This window comes from Molothrus ater, chromosome 8, assembly GCF_012460135.2.
Source record: "Molothrus ater isolate BHLD 08-10-18 breed brown headed cowbird chromosome 8, BPBGC_Mater_1.1, whole genome shotgun sequence".
NCBI lineage: Eukaryota > Metazoa > Chordata > Aves > Passeriformes > Icteridae > Molothrus > Molothrus ater.
This window is the reverse complement of record NC_050485.2, coordinates 15,500,361-15,512,493: the sequence shown is the minus strand read 5'-3', so window position 1 is coordinate 15,512,493 and position 12,133 is coordinate 15,500,361. Positions and strand designations below refer to the sequence as shown.

Genomic DNA, 12,133 nt, shown 5'->3' with positions numbered 1-12,133 from the left:
CTTTGTTTGTGATTCTCATTGCAGTCACTAAGAGTGACAATGAGAAGTCACTAAGAGTGCTTGCTGATGTCCCAGGCAGGGCATAGGGAATTACACCACAGTATCATGGGATTCAAGATTTTCTGCACAAGACTTAGAAACAGCAGCTTTTGTTTGGCTGCCTAATTCACTGGTTAGCTGAAAATTTAACTGGCACATTCATATCTTAGCACTTATTAAATGGACACCTCAAATTGATTACCATGAGTAATAGTTTATCTTTTTCCATCTCTCCCTGACACTCCCATCATCATTCCCAGCAAATTTTCAGGAATATTAGTACATTAAAACATATATATATATCTCAGAAGCCCTATTCTACATGTTTTGTTTTGCATCCTGCTCTGTGCTTACCTGCTCCACTCCAGAATGCCTCCATTTCAGTTAGGTGATAGCTAAAGTATGCAAAATTTCTAACTCTAATTTAATCTGTTTTATTGCCTTTCCATGCACTTGATGCCTTTTCATTTTCTGGTAGTTGAAATACTAGGATACAATTATTAAGATATTCAGGAAGTGGTAAATAAGTGCTCATGTGTCATAAAATGACAAATGAAAAAGCATACTGTAAAAGAGAAATGTTGATTTTAGTTGTCCTGAGAATTAGTAAAGATAGACATTGACTGGTGAAGATATGAAATAGGAAAAAAGCCCCATGAAGATGAAAAAGAGCTATTATCTCTTAGATCATGTCACCTCTTTTCAATAAAATATTGTGCTCCCCTGAGGATGCAATTTAAACTGATAGTGCATCACAGAACTCCTTTGCAGCCTTTTCTTAGGCAGGCAGTTTACTTAGGCAGCAGTTGCACTCCTCAGTGCAATTGACTTGTAATAAACCTTTGTTGTGAGTATAAAAATACCAGGATTGAAGTCAAGTGCTCTTCAATTAAAGACCTATTTAGGTGGGAACAAGTAGAAATTCTGGTAGTTATTTGAGCAGTGCTGTCAAAACTGAACTGCTTTGCAAAACTACATCCATCTTGGTTTTGAACTTCATTAAAAACAGAACCAGCACTGAGAGAGAAAAGAGATGTATCTGTGGAAATTAGAAGAGTTTAGAAAAATACCAGAATTATGTATTTGGTCATCTTAGAAATATTCTAGGTTTTCATTTTGAAATGAGATTTTTGTTTCCATCTTTAACTTGGAAAATGTAGAAGAAAATGTCTAAAAGTTGAAATCAAATTAAATGCATAAGAAAAAGAATCCTGATGAAAAATTTCAACATCAAATCTAAAATTATCAAAATCATCTGTGAAATTTGGGCCTTCATAGCCCTACTGAGCAGGTACACCCTCAAGTGTTTGGAATAAAATAATTTTGCAGTCAGTGGATGAAAATGTAAACCTGGACACATATGTTCGCTACAGCACCATCATCACTTGAAAAGCAAACTTCTGTTGCTTCAGGATTTGATCCATCTAGCAAGAGAGGGAGGGAAAAAAAAGAATGTTCTGAACTTGCAGATGTTTTTCCTGGAGGAGTAATGACTCTTATGTAAATAATCACTTTATTCTGCAAGTGCATACAATTTCATTCCACAAATTGATTTCACCTCTTCTGCCCTTTTCTCTGGTGCAAGCCTCTGCTAGATCTAGCAAGCCTCATTATTCTCTTTTTAAATATCAAAGCTATAAACATCCAAGTCAGAGCTGTGTAGGAACATCATTTTCAAGCAACATCTTGAAATCTCCAAGTTGGTGTCAAATACAAATCTTGGCTAACCCTGTGAATGTATTTTATCACTAATGTGGAAGAAATGTAGCTTTTTAGCATCATCTTGTGTGGGCGGTTAATGAGAGAGGAAAAACTAAACATAATGTAAGCATCAGAAGTGATGGAATAGTCTGGGAAATAAATTCTTTTGCTGCAATACAACTCTTTTCCAGTTAAGCATCAAACATGCAGTGTGTGGTTGTTTGCTCAACCTCCGTACATGGCGAACCACATTTGCAGTGCTGAGCAACTCTGGCACTAAAATTCATCATCAGTGAGCAGAGCAGGGGGACACTTAACATGGTATGCCCAGGGCCACCAATGTCACCTCACAGAGATAACTGGGTGTACTCAGATATTACAGTAATGGAAGGACGAGCAGAATCATCCCCTAAATCTTTGTGTGTTCATAAACTGTCACTGTCAGCTTTAGCTACCCTGTGTTATGAGCTGCAGTTGATTTTTTTCTCTTTTTTGCTGTCTTTCATGATACATGTGCATGTCTCATAAATACGATTTATCGTTTCTCTTTTTAAGCTAAAGTGGTTGGAGGAGAGTGTGGCATTCATTCCTGAGGGAAGATAACTTGCCTGAGGAAAGTTTGTTTTAGGCAGTTAGTGAGTAGCTCTTATTCTTAGAACTTGAAGGTATCTGTTTCTCAGATAATTATATCTTGGGAGTATATTGTGATATATTTCAGCTGTGAGTATGAATTACAGTTTTCTAGCCCATTGTTTCAGGAATACTTTGTCAGTGAATTTCACATTGTTAACAAGGTTAATTACACATTGTTCAACAAAATGCCAGTTTTCATTGTTTCCTCAGACTGCATTCATTTTCATAGTACCTACTTTTAAGGTAGGCATCTGTTACATCAGCTTTGTTTTCAGCTCTCAAAGTAGCAAAATTTCCTTACCTTCTAAGTGGAAATCTTGCAGTTCTTGTAAGGATTACTCCTTTCTCTAGGTGATCTTTTTTTTGTATGTTCACTACTGCTTATGGAAAAAATATTAAGTGTGGCAGGTAAAGTTAAACCCAGAGCTCAGTGTGAAGCTGGGTGTTAGTGCAGGGATTGCCACTGGGGATGAGCCCTGTTCCTGTTGAGCTCAGCTTTCCCTCTCTGATAGATGCCCCTGGTAAGTATTTCAGAGGAAAGTGCAGCAAAGCCCTCAGTAAGGAAATAATGAACCTAACACAGAAGGTCTTTTGAGCTGTGCTGTGAAAAATGAGAGTCTGTATATTTACTTATTATACCCAGTCTAAAGCAGCTCTTGGGGTTTTTTCTTGTTAAGTATAATTGTTTGATCCTTTCTGATACTCTGCTCTTCTCATAGTCTCAAATGATGTCTTGTAACAATGAGTTTCACCTCAGGTTAATCAAGTTCTCTAGAAAAAGATGTTTTCCTTTATCAATTTTATATGTGTTGTCTTTTCAATTTTATTGAATGTCCACAAGAGTAGTTTTATTTCCCTTTTTCTACCATTCATTATTTTCTAAGCCTCTGCAATGTCTTCCCTTCTTCATCTCCTGTCTAAAGTAAACAATTCCAAATGTCTTAGCTGTTTCTACTTGATTTGTAAGCTTTTAAGTATTTTTATTTCATTTTCGTACCTGTCCTAATTTTGAAATGTACTTTTTAAAGATTAGAGTTTGAGGCATAAGCCTGATCTGTAGGTTGGAAATGGGATATTATTTGTATAACTCTGATTCTTTTGACTCCTTTTGTTTTTAGTTTCCTTTTTTCTGGTGATCCCATATGTACTGGAACAATTTCAGGGGAACTTCCACCACTAGGCAGATTCTCAAAACACCTCCCACAACTACATCTTCACTTACCTGGGACAGTAGAAGTGCTTCAGATGACATATGCCACTGTGCTCTCTTTGTTATTCCAACGAAAGGGCAAACTGTTTGTTTTCAGAGCATTTTTTGGGCTTTTTAAATTATCAAGGACATATATTTGTCAAATACAGGTGAAATGCAGGCACCTGGAATGGCTAATTCAGTAGTGTTCTGCTCATTGTGAAACTCAATTGTCTGAAGTAAAGCCCGTGTTTCTTCCTGAAGAGAGGCTTAAGTAATTGCAGTTGTAGTTGTACAGTTTAAGCTATTAAATAATAGTCTTTTGAGGAATTATCTTGAGATGCCTCAGCACCAAAGTTTAGCCTCTGCATTTTAAAACACCTCTAAGTCTCTTTTTCCAGAGTGCTGCCCAAACTTGAATTTATCTAGTTGCATTTATCTGACTTTCCTATGAAAATACAGTTTGTCACAATTATTGGGAAACAGATGATCTCCCAAGTCAGAGATTGCTTCCATAACTGGTGGATTTTCATAATTCAGAGAAACTTTCTCAAACCTTTTGTCTCATTTAATACCTTTGTAAATGAGGATGTAGGACAGAAAAAGTGTAGACTACACTTAACTTTCAGTCCTGATGTAGCAGCTTTTTAGCTTAAAATTAGAGGTAAAAAATAGGAGTGCAGATTGCACATCTCTTTTATTTTCTCTTTTTTATTTTTTTTATCCCCAGATCTAAACGTCCAGTGCCAGTTTCAACCACAGCTCCCAGAATTGACTCTCCCAGGGCTGTAATTCCCCATCAGAAGGTAAGTGACACATTTCTCCCCAGCCAGAGTGAATCCCATTTCTATCTGCTGAGGTGAAGGTAAATATCCATTACAGGAAATAGCTTCTGCCTGCCCCAAATAACTAAAGGTTGAATGAATGCACAGGCAGCAAAACTGCTGCAAGGCAATGTATTAGTGATCTGTATTTTGCTAATTTCTGATTAGCAGGACCAAAGCATCCAGCTATCCCTCTGATGTGATTTGGTCTAACCAATTCTGAGCAACTGTTTTCATGTAAGCTACAAGAAGCCACTAAATCTTCTCAAAAATCTACATTTGCTTTTGTAGATTGTTGGGGAGAACCATTAGACTGTGCCTCAATCTCTCCAAATCCTGGCTGCAACTGAAATGACACCGATTTGGAAAGAGAACATGAGGGCATTTGAAAGCTTGCATCGTATAGTGTTCTTATCATAGTATTCAGAAGACCTGAGAATAAAAAATAAAGAGGATAAGTCAATTTAATGAATAACAGCAAGTGGCAGAGGAAATGAATGGCTTGGTTTCCATTGTCAAAGCACATCATCTTTCATAAAATAAATGTTCATTTTAGAATAAACACTGACTGTACCTGGCAACCCATCTTCTGTATCTTTGGAGACACCAAGGAGCAGGGGTACCTGAAAGATGGTGTATATATCCCTAGGCTCAGGCTCTGGGCAGAACATTTGTATTGCTGATGCATTTCATTAGATAAATGGACAGCAGCTAAAGTTTCTATTGCTGCAACTTATCCCTGCTGTCTGTGCCAGTTTCATTCCTAGCATGCATATAAATAAAAAACACTGAAGATCAAAATACATGGGGAATTAGATGATTTTCTAGTGGTTTTGACACTTCCAACATCCATAAATCAATTTTAAGTAATTTTTATAAACTCTATGCTTTCCAAATTCAGAGCACAGATGGTAACATCATCCCTGAAACTGCTGCAAATAGGTTCAAAAGAGCAGAAGAGAATGCACCTGGGGGGAATAATTTGATTCAATTTTGTTTTGTGAAATTTTAAATTAACCTGACTGGCCATTTATTAGTTGAGGCAGAAATTGTTTTTTCAGACTGGATCTTGTAAACTTTTTTTGGCAAGGGAAGATGAAATTAAGAATTTATCTTGCTCAGAGTTGTTTCTCTTTATATCATGATGTTATTAAAAGTTATTTTGGAGGAACTTATTGGAATCGTCAGCAATAGTACTGTGAAATTCCTAGAACAAAAGCCATGAATCATTCTTTTGGTTAAACTGGTGTTTGACTGCACCAGCAAAGTAATGGGGACAGGAAGGGGAAGGAGTTCTCATTTTCCCTGAAGATGCACCCAGAATGCTGTCAGTGTTCAAGGCAGTGAGTAGATGTGTCTCATCAGAGTTATTCACCAAGATGAGATTGACACCTACCTTTTGGGGCTCTGTAGCACCTGCACAGGTATGAAAATTCTGTCTCCTTCCTCCATAGGCACATAAAGCTCTTATGTATTGGACTTTCATGACTCTTTTAGGTGTATTTTAGATGCATTTCTTCTTTTTCAATTGTCAGTTTTAAAATTGCTGCCATAGGTTTTCAAAGCTGTTTACCACAGAAAATACTTTTCACCCTTAACTATCTACTGTATAGAAAAGTTAGCTTTACACACAGCAGGGGTCTCTTGAAGGTCCTAAAAGACCCCTTGGCATGAAAGCCACACTTTACATTTCCTATTCTAGCCCTTCAGAGAGAGATGAGAATCAAAAGACTCAACCCATTTTCAGAAGCTTGCTGTCTTATGTTTGAGAATTCTGTGCAAGGTGCTCAGGAAAGTTTTGTAGGAGCTGCTGGAGGCAGCCTTTTCTGAGCCAGCTGCAGGCAGTACCAGCAGCTGGAAAAGAGAATTAGTGGAACCTTTCTAGAGAAAAGGGTGGCATCCAGGGAAGGTATGGTGGGAAATGGGTTATCTTGCAGTATTCAGGAAGATCTTAGGTATAGAGTTTTTCACCCAGGGGAAGAGGTAACATCAGAGTGCTGGACCCTTTGCAGGTCAAGAGGAGTGACACTTGTGTCACTTGTGTACACTAATAGCAAGTTTTAAGTGAAGAAAAATTCTTCTCTAGGAGTTGTTTGGAAGGAAAAAAGGCATTGAACTCTCAGAGAAGTCTCAAAATCCAGAATAAAGATACTTTACTGATAGAGGCAGTGTAATGCTGATTTGGCAGTAAGCTGTGTTACACTAAATACACTTTAAAACCAAGGTTTCTTTGCTTGTCCCTTTATTATTTCTAGTAATAAGTATAACTGTAGAAATGAAGAATTCTGTGACACACAGGCAAAAGTCACCTCCACACCTCTGCTTGACAGTTTTTAGACCGATGGTTTACATGAAATCAATTTGATGGTATTTTTTAAAAATCAGCAAAAGACTGCATTACAAGACAGTTGTGACAGTGTCATCCTTATACATCACGAGAAGCTTTCCTCACCATTCTCTGGTTAAGGTTAAGGTGTGGCAACGTTAGCTAAACAATCTGCATGTTTAACTTCAGTGTCTAGTTAAAAACAAAATCCTCTTGTACATTATTGCTGATCTGATTGCAGCTTCCACTAATTTTCAAGCATGCACTTCTTCTTTCACTGTTCACTGGGTTATTTTTGTTTTAGGGAAACAAGCATACTTTTTTCACAAAGATCAGTCATTTTTTCACAAAGCTGATCAATGTTATAGATGATACAGGTTCTGCAACCATCAGTATGTAGGGCTATTATTGGGAATAAGGTTTGATTGCTTTTCAGTCTCACTATATCTGACATAAATCTCAAACTGGAAACAATTTTCATTTAGTTTAGTCAAATACTAGTGAAGTCTTTTGTAAAGGTGGGGCATAGCTGGAAGAAAGGGCATAGTTAATGTTGAAGCATTCAGATAACAGTAAGAGTAAGCTTGAGTGCAAGGATTTAAACTAAGTCATCAATCAGTCAATGAACTCATTGACTGCAGCTTTTCAGAGGGGACACAACACAAGTGAAGATTCAGCTCAGTGCAGTTCAAAACATTCAAGCTGGTGTTTTAGGGCTAAGCATGGCTTTAACATTTGTTCATTTGCATGAAGGTATTGGCAGCCTTGTTAATTCTAATAATCCAGCTATGTGTTGTGCTTTCTGTGAAACACTACTGGCAACACTTATTTTGGAGTCCCAGTGAGCATCTTGTCATACTTATGATTTCTTTCATGCCAAATTTGGGAGACTATGTGTCTAAGAGAAAATAGATAGAGATGACTGACTTTTTGAGTACAGGATGGAGAAGCTGGCTCAGCCAAAAGTAGTTAGATCATGTCGTTGAGAGTCATTCAGTGCCATGGTGCCTCCATTCCATTTATCCTCTAAAGAATTTAAAGCAACAATTGCTTCTTGAGCATGGGTTGGTGGGTCAAAATCACTGGTATACTGTTAAAATTGTTCTCCCTGAAGTGCAAGAGATAATAATGACTGTAGGGTCACAGCAATAGATAAATAGAGAATGATTTGTCAAAGGGAGAGGACCTGCAAAGCCTGGTATTGTATTACCCAATCTAAATTTATTTCCCACTTCCCTGATACATAGGAAGGAACATTTGCCATTCATAGAAATTGGATTTTTGTAAATAAATAATATTTCAGAATGGAAATTGAGCTGATTCCTAGCTTCCTTCTATTTCAAAAGGTTTGAGACTCCTCTACATTTCTCAGTTGGAAGCTCATTCCCTGACGTTACGCAGTTTTCCTCCCGCAGCAAGGGACTGCTGCACGATCCAGCATCTTCCTGAAGGGAAGCCCGTTGCTCAGTGTCAGAGCCTCCTCTCCTGGTCGGCTCGAGGGTAGCATCAGGCTCCCAGAGCTGGAAATGTCAGCTTGCTTTTCCAGCCACTGAAACAGAATGGGATAAGGGATGGGGAACAGGGGAACGTTTGTTATTGTTGGCTGCATTTCATGTGATGCAGTGCTGAAAGCTCAGTGCTGCTGCTCAGTATTAGACATTTGCCCTTCATAGTCTGAAATTCTGCATTGATCTGATTTTGACACTGAACTGGAGACAAAAAATAATTCTACAATATTCTCCCAGGAATAAAGTGAATCAGAGATTTTTTGGTTAGTCACAAAAGGGAAGAGCTAAATATGCTGATGATGGAGGAGTAATTCTTTAGAAGTACAGCCTCTCCCTTTGACACTTCTGGTTTCATCCATTTTTTCCCCCACAACACAGGAAAAACAACTGCCCTAAAACTGTCCAAAATATGAACTCAAGATGGAGATTGCTAACCTGGGACTGCTGGGCTCTAAAGAATTCTAATACTGATTTGCCAGTATGCTGGTATTGCAGCTAGAGATCGTTTAAGGAGTAAAACCAGAAGTCCATTTGTGCCAAAAAGGACCAAAAGCATGGGCCATCCTCTTTTATGGCTGCCCTATAATTTCCCCTTTGCCTATTGTTACTGTCCAGTAACACCAACACTATGAAAATGCATTAGGGCTAAGGAAATATGTGGCATTTCTCTCATTAGTAGTTGAAACTGATACTTTACAATGAGCTCTTCTTGCATGTCCTTTTATTTTGGGGTGTAGGAAGAAACCCACAGTTAACTAAAAGCCACGGTGTTTTCAGGGTAACAAATAAATATAACTCCACCATATCCTTTTTCTCCTCTATTACGTCTGTGCTTGTTTTTATTTAATAATTGTTTTGTCCCTCTGTGCTGGCATGTAAAAATGGTTTGCCCAAGTGATTAGTTAATTTTTGAACATATTTGTGCCTCTTCTTGTACACATTTTTAGAGAGAAGCCCTTTTTTCTATTTATTTAATGATACCCAGAAGCTTTCAATAGACCACTGGAAGGGATTGTTGTTTGCTGTTTTCAATCTCAGGGTGGAATAACCAAAGCATGTATTGCAAATGTATTTATTTAAAAAGGCATGGTCTGAAAATGCTTTTAGGATTATCTGTTTCTACAGCCTCGGGCAGCTATTAATGCCAGCTAAAATCTCTTCCTGTTTATCACTAAAAAAATTATCTTAGTTAATTTTATCTGCCTTACATTTTTGATTCAACATGTCTTAAATGTATTTAATGTTATGATTACTTATATCCTTAGACCTTTAGGGTTTTTTCCCAATAAATTTTAATTAATCAAGGCATATTATCTTGATTTTTATTTTCAAATGTATGCTCCCTACATTTATACATGCAATATAGAAAAAACCAAAAGGGCAATAAAAATATCTTTCTCGTGAACCATAGTATCACAATTAGTAAATTACATTAATGATAGCCAATACTAGCAAAAGCATAGAATCAGAGGCCAGATTATTCTCAGAACTGTATTTCATGCAAGGTGTTAAAGATGATGATTGCATTGCCCATGAATGAGGCAAAAAAATGAGGCATTACTGGGCCTCTTAACTGTGAGCATTTTTCATTTTTGAAATCACCTCTTATTTTGGTTTCACTAAGGTGCATTTATAGTGAATCATTTTTGAAACTCAAGTGTTGGACTGTGTTTTTCCAGGATGAGTTTGTGGTAGATTGTTTTGAACCTGAGCACCAGCACAGACTTCTGTGGGTATAGGTATTGTAGATTCCTTTGGGTGAGGCAATACCTGCTGCTGTCCCTGCTAGGAATATTATCTGCACAGGACTGTACGATCACACACACCTCTATATTCTCAAGCACACATTCCTTCAAGTGGAAATGAAGCAGGAATGATCAGCATAGGAGCAGGCTCTCCGTGGAGCAGTTCTTGAGTCCTGTGGGTGTCTCTGCTAACCCTGCTGCATGGCCTGATCAGCATGAACCAGAGCCCAGGAAAGCAGTGCATCATTTCCGTAACCTCAAGTGCACTCACAGACAACAGAATGGTGTGGTTTAGAATCATTGTGTCTTTATAATACTGGCATTGACTTCTATGGTTATACATGATCTAAAACTTTTCTTACCTCAAGACTTTTTTTAAGATTTCTTAATTATCCTAGAAATTAATGGACAGTGTTGCCTTAATATAAAATTATTGCTGTGAGGTTGACTAGTAGCAAATGCTCTCTTAATGTTAAGCTTTATTTGTTGATTTCAACTAAAACCTAGTAAAAAAATGCCTGAGTTGGTTTTGCTTCCCTTATTTTGAAACAATGCATTTCTTTGTTGAAAATCTTCCCTGAAAGTTTGAATGCTTTGGCCCCAATCTGTTTATTGCTAGTTTATGACTATGTTTACAGCATTAATTGCAGATATGTTATTTTTGCATGTGTTCTATGATTGCTCTTTTCTTTTTTTTCTTTTCTTGGCTTGCATGTTTGCTACTACAGGAACCTGCTTGGGAAATCAATGGCAGCAGAACAACCTTCAGCCCTCTAACTAACACGGCGACTGGGCCTGTGGGTAGTGTTTTAGCAACCAATGGAACCTTTTCAGGCTACCTCAACCAGCAAGAGATCAGCCTTTCAAATAGCTCTTCCTACCTAAAGACTACCACAGTTAGATCTTCCATGTCCTCTCAGTCTGTGACTCCTGACATTTCACCAGCCAAGAGTTCGTTAGGTTCCAAAGCAAGCCCTGCTTTGGCTGGTGGCAGTAGCCCTGCTCACCAGCTGAGCCCTGCAAGGCAGTATAACAACCCCATTGGCCTGTACTCAGCAGAGACCCTGAGGGAAATGGCTGAGATGCATAAATTGAGTCTCAACCGAAGGGCTTCAGAAGGTGGACTTCCTAGAGGGTAGGTAACATGGTAACATCTTTAATTATTTCAATAAGTAATGAACTTGCTGAGCAGTGAATGTAATGGTGCTTACCCTATTGTGCATTTGTCTAGCAGTCATTATTAAAGCCTGGATCAATAATTAAATTTTCCAGTAGCCCCAGAACATACCCACATTGCCATTACAGAATAATGATTGTTGGTATGTGATGTGCAGCATGGATTGGCAATTGTCAGCAGAGCATGCGGGGGAACACTAGGACTGAAGTAACTGTAATCATCTCAGGGTTGTGACACTCAGCAGTTCTAATACATGGAGTCTCAAAGAAGCAAGTACTGCTGTCAGACATCAGAGCAGCTGCTATAAACCACACCTGATCTTTGGTACTTTGCTAGAGAGAAATGGCTTTGACCAGCAAATCTGACATACCCAGCTACAGAAGTGTCCTGCTGTAATTCCTGCCTTAATGCGTTGGCTTTCCTATGCAAAATGAGTCAGAACTGCAATATTTTGAATCCTCTGGTTTGAAGAATGTCTTGCATCTTTTAGCTTTAATGTTAACTTTGCTATAACAAGGAATGATCTCCAGATACTGCCCAGATAGTTTGATCCCATGCTGTCAAGGTTTTCCATATTCCTATATTGCAGGTCATCTGTTTTGTTAGTAGGTTTGTGAAGTGAGGATCTTGGACTGCAGTACATGAGAAAAAGCAGGGAGAAACAGGTTTTCCTAATTTTTTGCCTTCATGTATAAATCATCAAAGAAATCTAATTTTTTACTTTATTTGTGGTTTGGGTTTTTTTTTTTTTAATGAAGATAAATTTCTTGTTAGGAATATGGGGAAAAGTGGTTTTTTGACACTAGGGACTTGGCTATATAAGGAAAACCAGAAAATTCCTACAATTCATTCAAGGTCTGGTAGCAAATGCATGTCTTCAAGTACTTTATATCCATTTGCAACAGCTCTTTGCAAAAATAAAACCAAGAGGTTTTAAGTTGTAGAAAAGTAGGGGTATTTCATCCAATTAAAAGAGCATATATTCCTGTTC

At 37.9% G+C, this 12,133-nt stretch overlaps 1 protein-coding gene across 2 annotated transcripts in view; it reads left to right on the top strand.

The window, feature by feature from the left end:
* The window catches only part of LDB3 (LIM domain binding 3), a 113,864-nt gene that overhangs the window by 45,204 nt on the left and 56,527 nt on the right, over positions 1-12,133 (top strand). For both annotated transcript variants that reach the window (XM_036386182.1, XM_036386181.2), the window contains one exon: positions 4,293-4,368. In XM_036386182.1, the coding sequence (XP_036242075.1) occupies positions 4,293-4,368 (76 nt within the window). The remainder of the gene's footprint in view (positions 1-4,292; positions 4,369-12,133) is intronic.